This window comes from Myotis davidii, unplaced genomic scaffold (genome assembly GCF_000327345.1).
Source record: "Myotis davidii unplaced genomic scaffold, ASM32734v1 scaffold13, whole genome shotgun sequence".
Lineage (NCBI taxonomy): Eukaryota > Metazoa > Chordata > Mammalia > Chiroptera > Vespertilionidae > Myotis > Myotis davidii.
Genome location: NW_006286243.1, coordinates 2,843,398 through 2,860,517, shown reverse-complemented (window position 1 = coordinate 2,860,517; position 17,120 = coordinate 2,843,398). Strand labels below are relative to the sequence as shown.

At 37.3% G+C, this 17,120-nt stretch overlaps 1 protein-coding gene across 4 annotated transcripts in view; it reads left to right on the top strand.

The window, feature by feature from the left end:
• The window catches only part of LTA4H (leukotriene A4 hydrolase), a 30,077-nt gene that overhangs the window by 7,501 nt on the left and 5,456 nt on the right, over window positions 1-17,120 (top strand). For 2 of the 4 annotated variants that reach the window (XM_006757621.2, XM_006757622.2), the window contains exons 2-15: window positions 890-1,020; window positions 2,225-2,345; window positions 4,589-4,657; window positions 6,302-6,406; window positions 7,520-7,572; window positions 10,263-10,335; window positions 10,592-10,732; window positions 11,497-11,520; window positions 12,024-12,094; window positions 12,554-12,665; window positions 13,224-13,368; window positions 14,325-14,428; window positions 14,839-14,909; window positions 16,726-16,780. In XM_006757621.2, coding sequence (XP_006757684.1) covers window positions 890-1,020; window positions 2,225-2,345; window positions 4,589-4,657; window positions 6,302-6,406; window positions 7,520-7,572; window positions 10,263-10,335; window positions 10,592-10,732; window positions 11,497-11,520; window positions 12,024-12,094; window positions 12,554-12,665; window positions 13,224-13,368; window positions 14,325-14,428; window positions 14,839-14,909; window positions 16,726-16,780 — 1,275 coding nt within the window. Of the gene's footprint in view, window positions 1-597; window positions 729-889; window positions 1,021-2,224; window positions 2,346-4,588; window positions 4,658-6,301; window positions 6,407-7,519; window positions 7,573-10,262; window positions 10,336-10,591; window positions 10,733-11,496; window positions 11,521-12,023; window positions 12,095-12,553; window positions 12,666-13,223; window positions 13,369-14,324; window positions 14,429-14,838; window positions 14,910-16,725; window positions 16,781-17,120 lie in introns of all 4 variants that reach the window. The other 2 variants (XM_006757623.2, XM_015559988.1) reach the window with 1 other exon arrangement.

Genomic DNA, 17,120 nt, shown 5'->3' with positions numbered 1-17,120 from the left:
TTTAGGAGATAGAAGCATAGACATTTGTTTGACTTTCACTAAAAGCCCCAGATTTGTGTGACTATCCCAGACTTACCACTATGTAAAAAACTTTTAGAACCCCAAAATTTTCAGGAAGTTTGGGTCCCGAGGGAGGGGGCTTATGCTAACTTTTGCCTCCTTTCATTCCTGAATTTCACTGTCTGTGTCTTCCTCTCCATAAGCAGCTAGTTCTACTCTGTAATCATTGCAGTTGACCTATTTCTAATATTAGTTTTCTCTGGTGTATAAAGGAGTCTGAGAGACAGAAGAGGAAATCTGGAGTCAAGCATGATAGACTTAACTCCCTATTTTGGGGAAAACAACTTGGAAACTAATATCACAATCAGATGGATAATGTCTTCTCTATCTATATATATAAAAAGCCAGCCACCTGAATGCTGGAACAACCAGTCGCTTTGGTGCCCAATGCGGTCAGCGAACCAGCCCAACTGGAGGTTGGGTCCTCCTCCTCCTGACAGGCCCAGCTCCAATCTGCCCCGATTGGGGCTGATTGCACGAATTCGTGCACTTGGCCTCTAGTTTTCTTATAATTTAAAAGGACTAATTTCATTCTAGATTTTAGATACAAAGGACCTTACAATAGAAAAAGTGGTCATCAATGGACAAGAAGTCAAATATGTTCTTGGAGAAAGACAAAGTTACAAAGGATCACCCATGGAAATCTCTCTTCCCATTGCTCTGAGCAAGTATGAATATTACCCTCTTTCACAGCTAGGCGGGCCAGTCAGCCAGCCTCCCGCCGTCTCCTTCTCCTGACAGGCCCAGCTCCAATCTGCTCCAATTGGGGCAGATTCATGCACTTGGCCTCTAGTTTTCTTATAACTTAAAAGGATTAATTTAATTCTAGATTTTGGATACAAAGGACCTTACAATAGAAAAAGTGGTCATCAATGGACAAGAAGTCAAATATGTTCTTGGAGAAAGACAAAGTTACAAAGGATCACCCATGGAAATCTCTCTTCCCATTGCTCTGAGCAAGTATGAATATTACCCTCTTTCACAGCTAAATAGTAGAGGAATATATTTTCCATTAATTTAAACCTTTTTTTAAGAGGCCAGCCACTTTTATTAATGGAATAATAACAGTGACAAACAGAGAACCATTTCTATGTCATAATCTTGAGATAAGTGCTTTAGATGCAATCTTTTACCTAATCCTTACAGTAACCCTCTGGGTAGGACCTGCACTTTACAGATGAGGAAAGGAAAACTCGAAGTAACTTATTCAAGAAATGGCAGCCAGAATTGTCATATTAGGAGTATATTCCACTCCTTGATATATTGGGGAAGAGAAAAGGGCAGAAAACCACTGGCCTAGAACAAGGGTGATCTTCCCCACCTTTTAGTGGCCAAGTTTCCATGACTTCTTTTTCCAGTTAAGAAAAAGAAAGGAAAAACCCACACATCATTCGTGAGGTGGATGTCATTAACCCCATTCTACAGGTGAAGCAACTGTGACATAGGGAGGTCAAATAATTAGCACAAGTAAGTGGCAGTCAGGACTCAAACACAAGCATGGCTGCTGGTCCCCCGCACTGTCTTGCTGTTTCCTCACTGTCTGTGCTGCTCAAACTATTGGGGCGAAGGATTAGTTTTTGTTATTTCTAATCCGCCACAGACGGATACTTTTGTTGAATGCAATAAAAATGAAATACAAGGAAGAAGAGATTAATCCAAGCACACAGTTTTTATTACTAGATTCCACAAACAAAAACGACTCTAAATGTTTCTAAAAGCTTATTCTCAGTTTCTTGACTTAACCTTGTTTAGTAACAGTTTGCAGTTTAGTAACTGCAATACATTATACTCTGGACCCACTGCTGTGTAGTCCACGTTTCAAAATTATTTCTTCCATTTTCCCACTATCATAAAAGATTACATTGTATCTCACACACAAAAAGCTGGAGTATTCTAATTATTAGTTCCTGTTATATCTTCATAAGCAGTTAGTTTGGTAGAATGAAAAGGATACAGGCTGGCATTCAGGTAGGAATGTGAGAGGCAAACTTACCCACTTAGGACGTGACATTTCTAGAGCTTACTCTCAATCAGTAACAAGACCACGTAAAATATTATTTCTGTTATTTAATAATGTTAAGATATTATTTCTGTTGATATTATGAATTCAGATTTTAGTTAGATTGAATTATACTGTACTAATATATTGGTTTGTTTCTTATAGAAATCAAGAAGTGGTTATAGAAATTTCTTTTGAAACATCGCCAAAATCTTCTGCCCTGCAGTGGCTCACTCCTGAACAAACTTCCGGGAAGGAGCACCCATATCTCTTTAGTCAGTGCCAGGTAAAGAGAATTCAGAATGAGTTATTATTCCCAGCTCATGAAGTTGAATGAAGCAAAGTAGACAGTGGTCTTATGGATACATGGGTTTTACCTGAGATAGCAATTTAATTAATCTTCTGTTGTAAAAATAACATTTTCATCTCTATCTCTCACTATTAATGGATTCACATATTACTTTAACAAAAGAAACATTCTTTAATTTGAAAACATGTCTATCTAGATTGGACTATCTGGGTCATATTTATATTGATATCCCAGCACCTAACGTAGAACTTGGCATACCGTTTACACTTAATAAATGGTCATAAAATGAAAGGAAAATGTTAATAAAACAAAATCTGTACTGATTACGAACATTGTTAACAATAAAGAAGTAGAAAGTGAAATATCAGATTCCCTATTTCTCTCCAGACATCATTACCATTGAAGTAGGTGCATAACCCCTCCAACCTCCTTACACATGCACAAAGTATATACTAAATGTACCTTTAAAACAATATGATTTAAACATCTGTTTAAAATCTAAGAGTAGAGACAATTTATCATAAAAATAGTAAGCATCAAACTCTGTTCTGAAAGGGAAAAAAAAACACCTACTTCTGTCAGTAATCAAATAGTTGACATTAAAGGAACCCACTTCATTAGCTGTTTATTATATTTCCAAGCATTGTGTTAAATACTTTGCATATTTTAATCCTAATATTCCTGCATGACAGATATTATGGTAGGCTCAAATTTGAATGCAAGTCTATAAAAAAGGAAGCAATGTTGGCATGTGAATTAGACATGGTTACTTTCTTTTGCCAATTGAAATACCTTTTCAATCTAAGAAACCCTTAGATTTAACCTGAAAGAGATAGAACGCTCTAGGCAAGAATGTACAAGCTGTGCACTCTCTTAGCAATACCTGATTCTAAGTAATTCTTATAGAATGTCCATAAATTAAAGTTGGCAGGAACTGCGAGATTCGTGAACCATAAGAATGTGAATTTTGAATATTTTTCCATTTCTTATTGGCAACAGTTTTTGAAGTAGAAGAAAGAGATTTCTGTTAAATTCAGAAATTATTGCAGTTGATAGGAAGCACGTAAATACGATTTTGGTTGAGAAATTTGTTTACAATTATCCTCTCTGCATATTTGCCTGGGTTTGGTCTTATCTAGTGAAATGCATATAAAACTCCTTGGCATTGCCAAGTCACCTAACCAGAGCCCATAAAAGAACTTAAAAAGCATGGTCTTGAAACCTCATTTTGGGCGAACGAACCAGGTGGCTCTTATGGTTCTACTCCATTCATCTAGAAGTCAGTCGGGATCTCATATCTTTGGAGAAGCTACTAGGTCTGAAGTGAAAAGGGCAGGAGTTTGGGGTTTTAAGGAAGTTTGTGGTGTCATGAAGTCTGTCTATGAATTACAACAGTCGCAGAGAGAGAACATTAGTATCAGCATTCCTTTAGGCTCAGGAGACTCTCAATAAGGCTGGGTTGCTTTGCTCACCAGCAACAAATACAGACTTAGTTGTAAACAGGCCGAGACCTAAAACCGTAGGTGCTCTGCCACCCTTCTCCGTGGGACCCATGTTGATGACAGACTGCTGTGGAAGCAAAGGAACACTTTATATATTTCATGAATGAACTTGCCTGCATGGTATTGAGAGAGACTGTTCTTCCCCCTTTTCTGCCTAGTTTTTACCTTCAGGGTTTGTTGCAAGACTGGAAACATCAAGACTCGAGCAGCGTTTTCCAAGCTGTGTTTCTCAGAACACTGGCATCCCATTAGCTGTTACTCACCAGAGAAAAATGGGTTTCATGTTAAAAAAAAAAAAAGTGTGAACACAGTCTTCTTTAGTTTAGGTTTCTTCAGAGGCTTCAGGACACAATGTTCCTAGTGACTCCCCAAGATCCCAAGTGTATTTCGCCAAATAGCCCTTTTTTCCTAACAGCTTCTCGCTGGGCACTGCTGTTACTCAGAGCCCAGAGTAGGAAACACTGCATAGCACTGCTTTATTTTCCAGCCTGAAATGCGATCATTGAGCACACATTAAAATGGAAAATCAGATTTTTTAAATTGGCAAATACGTTTTTGCTACTTTAAAAGATCCCAAGAATTGTGAGATGTGTTTTTATCTTTAAAAAGAATGTGTCTAAGGACAATGCTGCAATTCTAATGATTTTTTTTGGGGGGTAGTGATTTGGTTTATAAGAAAGGGAACCAGCTGTTTCTTGTTCTCTCTCCCCTTCCCAGGCCATCCACTGCCGAGCAATTCTCCCTTGCCAGGACACGCCTTCTGTGAAGTTAACCTACAGTGCAGAGGTAAATACCACAAATTATTCACTGAATTAAGTGATTCATGTAAGTAAATGTAATATAAATGAGAAGCAGAGATAAGCATTGAATTTTTGTTTAATTAAATTCTACCTGAAATATGTACAAAAGAGGCTGTGGACCTCATTTTGAATTTCTGTTTTAAAGGCAGTTTTGAACATAAGTGTAAAAAAAAAAAAGAAATGAGTAGCATTCTGAATTTAAAAAGAATTCACAATTCTGCACCTAAAAATAAGATTATGGGAACAATTTTTTTTTAACTTTAAAAAATGGACATTTGCAGAATAAAAGTTCTGTGAATGTACACTATACCCATATAAACATCTAACAGGCATATATGACAAATTTTTCTATACATTTCCAACTTATTCTTGTTCTGGGTACTGCTAATCCTTTTAGGAAAAGGTGAATTATAGTTAGTAAATCAATACTATCCCGGAGGCCAGACTACTTAGACCAGTGGTCAACAGAGCCAAATATCTACAGTACTTCTTCAAAATAGACTCGCCCAGGCCGAAAACCGACTTCTGCGCATGGGCCACGAAGTTTCAATGCACCGTCCGCGTGCCCGCACATGGTATTTTGTGGAAGAGCCACACTCAAGGGGCCAAAGAGCCGCATGTGGCTCGCGAGCCGCAGTTTGCTGTCCACGGACTTGGACCAAGCCAATAGAATTGAGAACTAACCTGTGTTTATGGGACCTTCTTGATTCCCAGATCATCCTACAGCCAACCTACACCATATAACATATCACTGTGTAAATGAAGGGAGGAAACAGAACCAAATTATTTTCTGAATGCTTATAGTTCTAGGGTCCATGGTGATTATAGCACTTGGTTCTGCCTGCTTTGAGTACGAGACCATGCAAGAAAAATCTAGCTCTTACTAGAATGGGTGCTCGATGGATCATTAATTTTCAGAGGATAGTCCTGATTCTGGCACTCATTAGAAACAAAACTTTCAGAAGCATGGAGCTGGGGTTGCACATTTAAGTGTCTGTACGGTTTGCGCCAGAAGGATCTTTTCCATACAAATTTCCAGAGAAAATTATTTTACCATTCTTGGCAATAACTTTCAGTTTCTCATACGATGACCCTTTAAAAGTTCTTCTATTTTTTAACTCCAAGTTTAAGTTTTAAATATAAAATTGTTCCAAACTGTATTCTCTGTCCTAAAGTGAATGTAGGAGCCTTTGAACCTGTAGAGAGAAGAGGTGATGGTGGCTGTCATTGCCGGACATGGTGCTGGCTCTTTGTGTGTGTTATTTATTCCCTGCAGCAGGCCTATAAAGTATTAGCCTCATTTGATGGAGAAACAGAGGCTCAGGGAGGTTCTTTGCCCAAGTCCAGGCAGTTAGTAAGTGGCAGAGCTGGGATTTTAATTTAGTTTCTACCAAGTGTTCTTAATGTGGATGGATGAATGGATAGATAGTTCACATTTGCTTTTAAAGAAGCCAGTTTTACATATTGCTAATTCTATTTACAAAGCTGATACATCTGAACTTATTGGGTTCAAGGTCTATTTATTGTATAGATAGTCACAAATTGGGGGGAAAAAGTTATGTTACATAAGTAGTTCAAGAAACATAGGACCTTTTACTTAAAACTGGAAATGATTTTTCTTGTCCATGAGGTGTCTGTCCCTAAAGAACTGGTAGCACTTATGAGTGCCATTCGGGATGGAGAAGCACCTGACCCAGGAGATCCGAGCAGGAAAATATACAGATTCAGCCAAAAAGTAAGTTCTTAGGGTCTGGATCTTCCTATTTAGTTGGTGGTTGAACTATAAATAGCTCTTACCTATCCAGGGAGCAAAATTGCTTTTGAAATATTTCAGAATTTAGAAAGCGGCTTGTTTTTCCTTTTTTCATCATTTCTTTTTCTTTTGTGCTTTTAAAATATTTCGTTCTACTTATAGTGTCATGTTGAAGAAAGAGGTTGCTAGAAAGGCGTAGTAGGGGCATGCCAGATCCCATTTTTCCTCATCCCAGTTAGTAGCAGGTTTTCTATTCCTTTAAGTTATTATACTTTCTCCTGCTCTGGTACCAGAGTGTGGTCCTTTAGTGTTTACAAATGGAAGAGCAGTTTTAGGCCCCCCAAAAAAGCATTTTGGTACAGTTGTTTTAAGTTAAAATTTCTATGTAGCACAGTGGACAATTTTGCTCCCACTCCAGCTTCTGAGATTCCAAGCTCCCAAAACCTTCAGCATCTTTTTACTGCTAAATTATTTTGTTTTTCTCTTAAATTACACCAGGAGTGGTTTAGAAAAATGAGGTTTTTAAAAAAAAAAATTAAATCAAGATAAAAAACCTAAAAGAAGGGTACAGTTGTCTTAGAGGTTAATTTTTTAAAAAATTTTTTAAAATATATTTTATTGATTTTTTACAGAGAGGAAAGAAGAGGGATAAAGAGTTAGAAACATCAATGAGAGAGGTTAAACATCAATCAGCTGCCTCCTGCACGCCCCCTACTGTACATGCCCTTGACCGGAATCAAACCTGGGACCCTTGAGTCCGCAGGCCGACGCTCTATCCACTGAGCCAAACCGGTCAGGGCAGAGGTTAATTTTTGAGAAATGTTTAAAATATATCTTGTGCAATATGTTTTTCACATTTCAGAAGCTTTCCTTCCTAATGGAATAAAAGGGAAATAGATGTTTTGAAATGGTGTACATTACAATTTTGATCTCTCAAAAATAAGAACTATTTGAGAAGTACAAAAGGAAAGTAATCCATACTACTGTTTGGACATTCAAAAGGAAATTCACTTACTTTTAATACGAATTGTCTTACTTTGTAACATTTTCAAACACTAATTCAAGCATGTGGTGTGTTTTGTTTGCCCCCTTTAGGTCCCGATTCCCTGCTACTTGATTGCTTTAGTTGTTGGAGCTTTAGAAAGCAGGTGAGCTTTTAGACAAATTTTGAGGTTTATAGAAAGATTGAACCTTAGGCATCTTGAACATTTGTTTGGGATAACCTAGTCGGCCATTTGTGTGTTTTTTAACATATCAATCTGACAGTTCTAGAAACATTAAAATCTAATTATAAAATACTAGAGGCCCGGTGCACGGATTCCCTCGGCCTTCCCTGCGCCCTCTCACAATTCAGGACCCTGCGAGGGATGTCGGAGGGCCGGTTTCAGCCCAGTCCCCGCAGGCCAGGCCAAGGGACCCCACCAGTTCACAAATCCGTGCACTGGGCCTCTAGTATACATATAAGATCTTTGGTTAATCTCTTCCCGCCCTCCCTCCTTCCCCCTTTGCTCTGAGATTCATCAGTCTGTTCCATGTTTCTATGTCTGTGTGTTGAGCATCTGCCCCCTGGTGGTCAGTGCATGTCATAGCTACCGGTCAAATGGTTGAACGGTTGCTTAGGCTTTTATATATATAGATAACAAATTAATTTTAAATTAAAAAACCTTTACCAGTCACTGACTGCTTAGATTCTCCAAGTATAATAGACTGAGCATCCACTTACCTTTAATTATAGGTCTGGATTCTAATGGAAACTTGAACCAGTCACTTCTCATAGCCTCCTTGTCGTCATTGTAATGATATCTCCCTTCCCTAACCATAGGGTGTTTATGTGAAACAAAGGAGATAAAAGATATGAAAGCACTTGGAAGTCTATAAATATTCAAGACATATAAGATCTTTTATTAAAATTTTACCAATATACAGAGTGCCCTTCCTTAATTTTTTTGTTTATTTCTAAATAACTAAAAAATAAGAATATCTTTAGTAACTACACTCCTTAACTTGCCAGAAATAAGGACATGATAGAGAAGTCAGGCAAACACAGATTCTGATCCTAGCTCCAGTAGTTACTAGCTATGTCTGTGGGTTTCATTTTTTTCATCTAGAAGCTAGAAATAATAATATGGATTTCAAAGACTTTTTGTGAGGATTAACAGACCTAACCAATGGGAAGCCATTTACTAAATGATGATTATAATGACTGTCACAGTAGCTGACAATTTATTTTTATTTTTATTTTTTTAGTAGCTGACCATTTAAAAGATCTTATTATGAACCATCTCCAATGCATTATCCTATTGAATCCTCCCGTCTCTCTAAAGTAGATACGGTTATTTTCCCCCCATTTACCAGTGCTTGGTGAGTTTTAGTAATTGGCTTAGAGTCATATAGCAAGGAAATGGCAGAGCCAGGACCCAAACAGATCTAGGTTTCTGTGAGCTCACTACACAGACCCGTATTCTGTAGGGTGGCAGCTGCTGACCACATGAGGTCTGAGATGTGCTGTAAATGTAAAGTACACACTGGATTTCTAAGGGCTTCGTATGAAAAGGAATGTCAATCACATCACTACTCATTTTTTATGTTGATTACAGGCTGAAATAATATTTTGGATGTATTGGATTAAACAAAATATATTAAAATTATTTTTGTCTATTTAATTTTGCTTTTTAAAAAATGTGGCCACTAGACCATTTGAAATTTCATATGTAGCTCACATTTGTGGTTTTCATTAAATTTATGTTGAATCGCATTGGTTACCGTTGCTACTCAGTGTGGTCTGCATTCCAATAGCTTAGGATCAACTGGGTGTTGGTTTAGAAAAGCAAATTCTTGGCCCCTGTCCCAAACTTACTACATCAGAATCTGTATTTTTACAAGCTCCCAAGTTATTTGTATGCAAATGAAAGTTTGAGTAGCACTGTCATAGAGTTCACTTCCTCTCTGGGCCAATATCAAGGCAAGCCTTGTTGCTTGGAGTTTTGTGTTATATAACATATTTTAGATGAGAAAAAATATTTTTTAGTTTAAGCTCTATATAAGTGATATAGAGTTCTATTTGTTTCTTCCTTCTTATTGTGGTTTAAAAAGGACCTGAATTTAACATCTTAACCATTTTTAAGTGTACAGTTCAGGAGTAAGAACTACATTCACATTGCTGTGAAACAAATCTCCAGCACATTTTCGTCCTGCAAAACTGAAACTCTATACTCTTTAAGCAACAATTCCTCACGTCTCCCTCTCCCTGGCTCCTAGTGACCACCCTTGTACTTTCTGTTTCTATGAATTTGACTACTTTAAATACCTCATAAATGGAATCATAGAGTATTTGTCCTTTTGTAACTGGTTTATCCACTTACATAACATCCTAAAGATTCGTCCATGTTGTAGTATGTCACAGGATTTCCTCCCTTTTCTATTTGTTTCTTTGATAGAAGAGTGTTCAGCCTTTAAGTACATAACAAAGTTTACATCCACCCCTGTTCTGGAAGAATCTCTTAGTGAGCTGCAAGTGGGTTTCTACACTTGTGACACTGAGGGAGGAAACTAGATCCCACATGTCTTACCAGAAGCCAGTAAACTAACCTTTGGGGGTACCTTGTCTCAGTTTTCATTTGGCCCAGACTGTGTCTCTTTAGAGAGCTGCATATCCATTGCTGCACACAACAAGAGCAGGCTTGTGTCTCTGAGAGGGCATTTAACCTCAGCCCTGCCCTGAGCACATGGTGAATCACACTCCTACTGGAGGATTTGTACACAGTGCTTTAAATCTCTCCTAGAGCCAGGTGCGTAATTTGCCTTGAATTCCTTTTTAATAGGCTTTTTAATTTTGCAGGCAGATTGGCCCGAGAACATTGGTATGGTCTGAGAAAGAGCAGGTGGAAAAGTCAGCTTATGAATTTTCTGAGGTTAGTCACCCTTTTTAACAATTGTGGTAGACGGTCATTTTAAGAATTTGAGTATGAAAGGTGATGGTGTTAGGTGATGTGATAAAAGAATCAAATACATCTTATTTTATGTGAATTTGCATCTGCTACATTTTTTGTATTGTTTTCATTTAAAATGAGCATCACTAACTTACAAGATTCATAGAAAGCAATATATACTTTTAAGAATTTATTATGCTAATGAAGACATACAAATATATATGCATTAATTTTCCAGACTGAAGCTATGCTTAAAATTGCAGAAGATCTGGGAGGCCCATACGTATGGGGGCAGTATGACCTATTGGTCCTGCCACCATCCTTCCCTTATGGCGGCATGGAAAATCCTTGCCTCACTTTTGTAACTCCTACTCTGCTGGTAAGTGTACATAGTTTTCATTTGAAATTGCATTCTTCTCAAATATAAACCTAGGAATAGAGAACCTTAGATTTCCAATAATTTTTTTAAAAATTTTTATTTATATGATGCTTGTTTCTAATTTTATTGTTTATTGTGGTTATCATCATCTCATTTTTCAAAAGAAAACAATTTGGCCATTTGGGAGAAAAAAATATTTGGGGTAAGCTGTTTGGGATTTCAAGGGGTGGGGTGCTGTGTAACAGCAATCCATTGATGAGTTATGTATCCAGACAAAGAAACTATACCATTTACATTTGGCATATAGGTACTGGTATAAAACAAACAAAGAAAAAACCCCTCACTTTACCTTCCTACAACCCAGTGAGTAGGATTAGCAACTAAATAAGGAAAATAAAATACATCATAGGAGACACTATAAAATTTTTAAAAACATACAGTGGATAATAGAGAGGAAGAAGGTAAATAAGGGTAAATAAGAGCACATATAAAAAATGGAAGTAGGAGAAATGTCTCCCAGAAGTTAATTAGAGACAAGAATACTGGCCCTGCTGGTGTTGGAAAATTTCTCTGGGATTAGGAAAGAATTATGCTGTTTTTTAGTTCTGCATATTCTGTTTTATTTTCTAAATACATGTCTGTTTTGAACTCTTAGGCATACCATGCAGAAATACAATGCCAGGGAGTTAATGCCAGAATAGTACATCTTGATATAGGCTGTAATTTGATTACTGAACTACTAAGGTCATTTTCTTCTTTTTTAGGCAGGTGACAAGTCCCTTTCCAATGTAAGTTAAACATTTGTTGTCAGTGTCTTACCCTCATGAAGTATTAAGTCAACTGAATTTAAAACTATCCATTGCATTGTTATGTTAAAGATATGGTTATAAAAGAATACTTGAGAATTCTTGTAAAACATTGTTACATTAACTGTTATTAATAGTTAAATACATTAACCATTCTTAAATCCTTAGCAGATGTAAGAACATATTATGGTTTTTATCTCTTCACATGTTCATTAAATATTTTTTAATGAAGTGATGTATCCATTTAATTTAATATTTTCTAAATGAGTTTTTGTTCCTAATTTTTTTAAACTGTTATACTTTTTTGTCTTTTGCTAAATTATATTTTTTTTTGATGAACTGAGTAATAACGTGAACCTCCCAGCTAAATGTTTAAAAAAATGAACTTAGAATTGAAAGAACTAGAAGGTTTACATTTACATAGTGAGTTATTTTCGAATAAGGTAATGAATTTTACTACTAAATGCATCCATTGTTTCCTTTAGGTTATTGCACATGAAATATCTCATAGTTGGACAGGAAATCTAGTGACCAACAAAACTTGGGATCACTTTTGGTAAGATTTTTTTTTTATTGGTTCTTCATATTAATTTCTTTTCCTGCCTCCCACCACTCTGAATTGTTTTGTGTGTATATCTTGTTTGTCTTTGGTATCACCTCTTTGGTGCACAGATTTTTTTTTTTTTTAATTCTGTAACACTTGTCGCGGTGTTAGGTAGAGTAGAGGTATTCGGTTTATGCTTGTTCTTTAGTTCCTGGGATAGTCACAGCTTAGGACACATAAAACCAGAACCATGGCCTAATTTTCCCTGCCACCCTCTGCTTGGCCAGGCTTCCCATTGTTCTGGATTGGATGCAGGGAAGCACTCCGGGTAGCTGCCTAGACAGGAGTGGTCATGCTTTACACTTGCTTTACTTTGTAGAAAAGCCAAAAAGGAAATACCTTGTTGGTTGTAATGCCTTTTCCTCTCAGCTGTGTCACTGTTTTTATTTTTATTTAAAATAAATTTTTCAGGTTAAATGAAGGACATACTGTGTACTTGGAACGCCACATTTGCGGACGGTTGTTTGGTGAAAGGTTCAGACACTTTCATGCTCTGGGAGGATGGGGAGAGCTACAGAATTCGGTAAATGAGTCATACTTTTAAAAGCAGTCACCCGAAATTGTATAGGTGTTCAAAAATTTAGGTTGGAAAGCACCTTTCCTCAGTAGCAACAAAAAATCATTTTCACAGGGTGGAAAATCTAGCGGATACTGGTATAATATTCTATTGGACTCTGCCCCAAATGTGTTCATGACCAGTAGGACCTCATTAGGTCTTTGCAAGTAAAATAGTCAGTTACTGTGTTTGAATTTTATTTGGTATATTTGTTACTTTAAAGTGCTATCTGCTGAAAGCTGAATTTTCTGGCCAGGCATTGAAACACTTTTCTAGTCTTTTACAAAGAATAAAGCTTATTACAGGGCAAGAAATACCATGGAACATTACGTAAGTAGCCATTCCATTAATAGGCTTCCAGAAATTTATGCTGACATATCCTACAGTTTCCAGTCTCTGAGTTGTATATGTTCTAGACTCCCCTAAAATGTGCCACTGTGGGAAGTAATACTTCCTCATTAGTTTGTTTGCATGGTGGTAACTAGTCTTCATATTTGAACATTCATCCAACTTTGTGTCTTGCAGATAAAGACTTTTGGGGATACACATCCTTTCACCAAACTTGTGGTTGATTTGGCGAATGTAGACCCTGATATCGCATATTCTTCAGTTCCCTATGCAAAGGGCTTTGCTTTACTCTTTTACCTTGAGCAGCTTCTTGGAGGACCAGGCAAGTCATTAGCATTTTCTGAAATTATTTTTTGGGGGTAACATGAAGAACAAGGAAGAATTTTGAACTGTTGATTTGGCTCCATTTTATTCTTTCAGTTCCTTCTGTATGTGGTTGCTGAAGAAATCTGTATCATTTTCTAATGTTACCTCTCTACTTAAAATCTTGAACCACCAAGTTCAAAATTGTGCTGCTTGACTTAAAAAAGCACACACACCAACTCATCAGTATTTTACAAGTTAGGAAAATATTACATATTCATTGGAATAAATGTGTGTGGTATAGAAGTTTATAAGAGTAAAAAGTGAGAGTTGCTCAGTGACCCTTTCCACTCCCCAGGGATAACCACTATTAGAGTGGTCTGGTGTGGATGGCTGCAGATATTTTTCAAAGTGTAAATGAACAAATAGGCAGATAAATATATATAATTATTTTGATTACAGAAAAGGAATCATACTACATACTTACTCCACATTTCTTCAATTCAGTATTTCACATATATCCTCTCATATCAGAATATACAAATCTATCTCACACTTTTTAATGCCATCCTAGTATTACATGGTATGGATGTGCTGAGTTTATGTAACCTTCCCCGTTGCTGAGTGTGTAGGTATTCTCCTTTGTTGAAGGTCTTTGAAAGCCCTTCCTCCTCTGGGCCCATTCTGCCCGTCCGATATTTCTCTCTTAATTGAGTCATTGCCTTTAGAACTTGTGCTGTGTGTTACTTTTCGGTGTCTTCATTGTGTGATCCCTTTACCGATAATTAGGATTTCTCTTCTCCCTTCAATCAAGTTACATATATTTTTTAAGTTCCAACTTAAGTCCTACCACCTTTTTGAACACTGACTCTTTTCTGAATGTTCTCTGTGGTTAACAGTACAATACCAAGCACCAGAAAAAAAATGTTAAATAATTACCTTTCCATTAATAGACTTTTTTTTTTTAACTTTTAGAGGTTTTCCTAGGATTCCTGAAGGCTTATGTTGAGAAATTTTCCTACCAGAGCATAACCACTGATGACTGGAAGGACTTCCTGTATTCTCACTTTGAAGATAAGGTTGGCTTTAAAGAGCACTCTTATTTTTCATGCCCAATATGTCTTTAACAGCTGTTTGCTGGCTGACTTGAATTACTTAATAGTAGTGTTGGTCTAAAATTTGTTTTGAGGCTCAATCTTTTATTGTATTTTTTTTTCCTATTTAAAATGTGATCTGAACAGCGTGAACTAATGTATAGAATTATCCTATTTCTGAGACATCTCTGATAGTGTTTTAGAATTTTTTTGTATGTACTTTTCATATTGATTTAACAGAGCATGATTAATATGAATTTATTTTAGAAAAGAAACTTAGAAATTATCTTGACATGCCAGTATAAATTATAGCTTTGAGTACCTAAAAGTCTGTTTTAGATTTAGATTTAGAAAAAGTTGTTCTGTAGAAAACTGGGTGTTCTTACTGTTCACAGGTTGATATTCTCAATCAAGTCGACTGGAACACCTGGCTCTACTCCCCTGGACTGCCTCCTGTAAAACCCACGTCAGTGCTTACCCTGCTAATGGTTTCCTTCTCGTTCTCCCAAATCCTGAAGCTCCTCAAACTATCGGAAAGGGTTTCTGCCTTCCTTAAGCGGTTACTAGTTAGTGATGAAAGCAGAGCTCTTAGGTGTTTGAACCTTAACCCTGAGGTCAAAAGAACAATCTCCGTGATAATTAAATATAAATCAGTTCAATTCATTGCAAGTAATTATTTAGTGCCTCCTTTTTGCACAAGGATGGTGAAAGAGAAAGATATTGCCCTTTCCTTGAAAACATCGGCAATAAGAAAAATGACCTGAGTATTATGCTAATCATGATAACAGTGTTATAAGTTATCATTTGCAGAGGAGGCAAATGAAGTTTCAGTAGGTAAAGTGTCTTGCCCAGGGTTACACAACAAATAAGAAATAGGAGTTGGGATTCGAACCCTGGTTGTCTCGTCTCCAATACAGAGACTTTTAAACTAAGAACCTTCCTCAATCAGGGACCCGAATCCTGGTCTTCCACGAGGATGCAAACTCGCGCATGTTCTAGCCAGGAATGCTGTTCCTGTTACATGGAATGCTCCTCACCCAGCTAATTCCAATCTCGGTGCGAGGCTTTCTTGTGTTGCCTCTTCATAGCTGTTGCCACAGTAGTAATTCCACATTGACTTGTGTGATTATTAACATCTTTCTCCTTGACTACATTGAAGCACCGTGAGAGCCGGGCTCATACATATCTGGTTTTGCTCATTACCTTTCGTAGGACCTTGCCATAAGTAAGGGCTGCTTCCCTCCTTGAGCCAATAATCCCTACCTTGTTCTTTTCATTACAATGAGAAGGAAATTTCAGGGCACCAAGAAACAGACCATCCAAAGGTTTTTACTGTCCTGTCTATTGGTGTGTTTTTTCTTAAATCAGTGCTAAGTAATGTTCTAGTTGAAGGCGATTTACTGCCTGAGCAATCCAGGGTCTCTGATCCCGTTTGGTCTTAAGGACAGACCAAAGGGTTTGCCTACAGTCCACAGCCTGACTGCGTTGTGACGGTGAACTGGCAGCTGACTCAAAGGTCACTGCCTTCACCCTAGAACGCAAACTCTCCTGAAGCAGGTTCAATGGTAACTTCTAATCAAAACTTACTTCGTGTGGGCCCTAAGGCAGGTACCCTCTGATCTCTACTAGGAACATTTCACAGCAAGCAAGCATGACTTATAGACGAAGAGGGCAATGTTTTGCAAGAATTTTGCATACATTACACGGTTTCTTCCATTATTGTAAAACATAAAAAAGAGAAATGAAATTATCATCACATGATTTCAGAGTCTCCCAAGGGTCTCTTGTGACAACCAGTATTTCCCCAGTGATTAGAACAGTGTCTGTCACGTAAGTGCTTGCAGATTTATTGGATGGTTCGGTGGTTGGAACAAGAGAATGTAAGATCCTTGAGAGCAAGGACTCTTGTTTGTCTGCTGTCCGAGTGCGCAGAATTGCCCCTGCCGTACAGTAAACACTCAGTACGCTCAGCTGAGCCCCAGCTCCTTCAGCATTTACTACCCAGCATTTGCTACTCAGTCTTGCCTGAGATGTTCTGGCACACTCTTCAAAGAGGAATCAGGAGCTTCATTAATTTGGTATCCACTTGGATTTCTGAGTTCCTGGATGACGCCAGTCATATTTAAGTCAGGCAGACTATTTCTTATTCCCAGCACCCTGGAGATCTTTGTCTTTATTTAAAAATAACTTTGAAATTTAAGTATGATCTATAACCTCAAAATTGCATTTATGCAAAAGCATGTGCACTTTTCTTAATCTCTAATATTTTTTTATCTTTGCAGTTATGATATGACCCTGACAAATGCTTGTATTGCCTTAAGTCAAAGATGGATTTCTGTGAGTAATACTGTGTGACTTTTGACTCCTATTTGAGTTGTACAAATATGTCTGTACACATGAAGGTGGTGGGTCAGGGGTTCTGATTTTTCTTGTTTCTTTTAAGCTCTTAAAATAAGTATGCAAAAATATCTGCATTTTCTCATTTCCTCATAAATCATTTGTAAGCTGCTACTTCAAATATAGCCATTACACATACCAAGGAAATCTAAAATAATCTTGGGTACTGTTTAACGATGTTAGGGAAGAGTGGAGGCACTTTTGCGCTGTTGATATCACTGTTCACATCTTTGAAACTCCCTAAGGAACAGCTTCTTCATGTATATACTGAAACTAACCC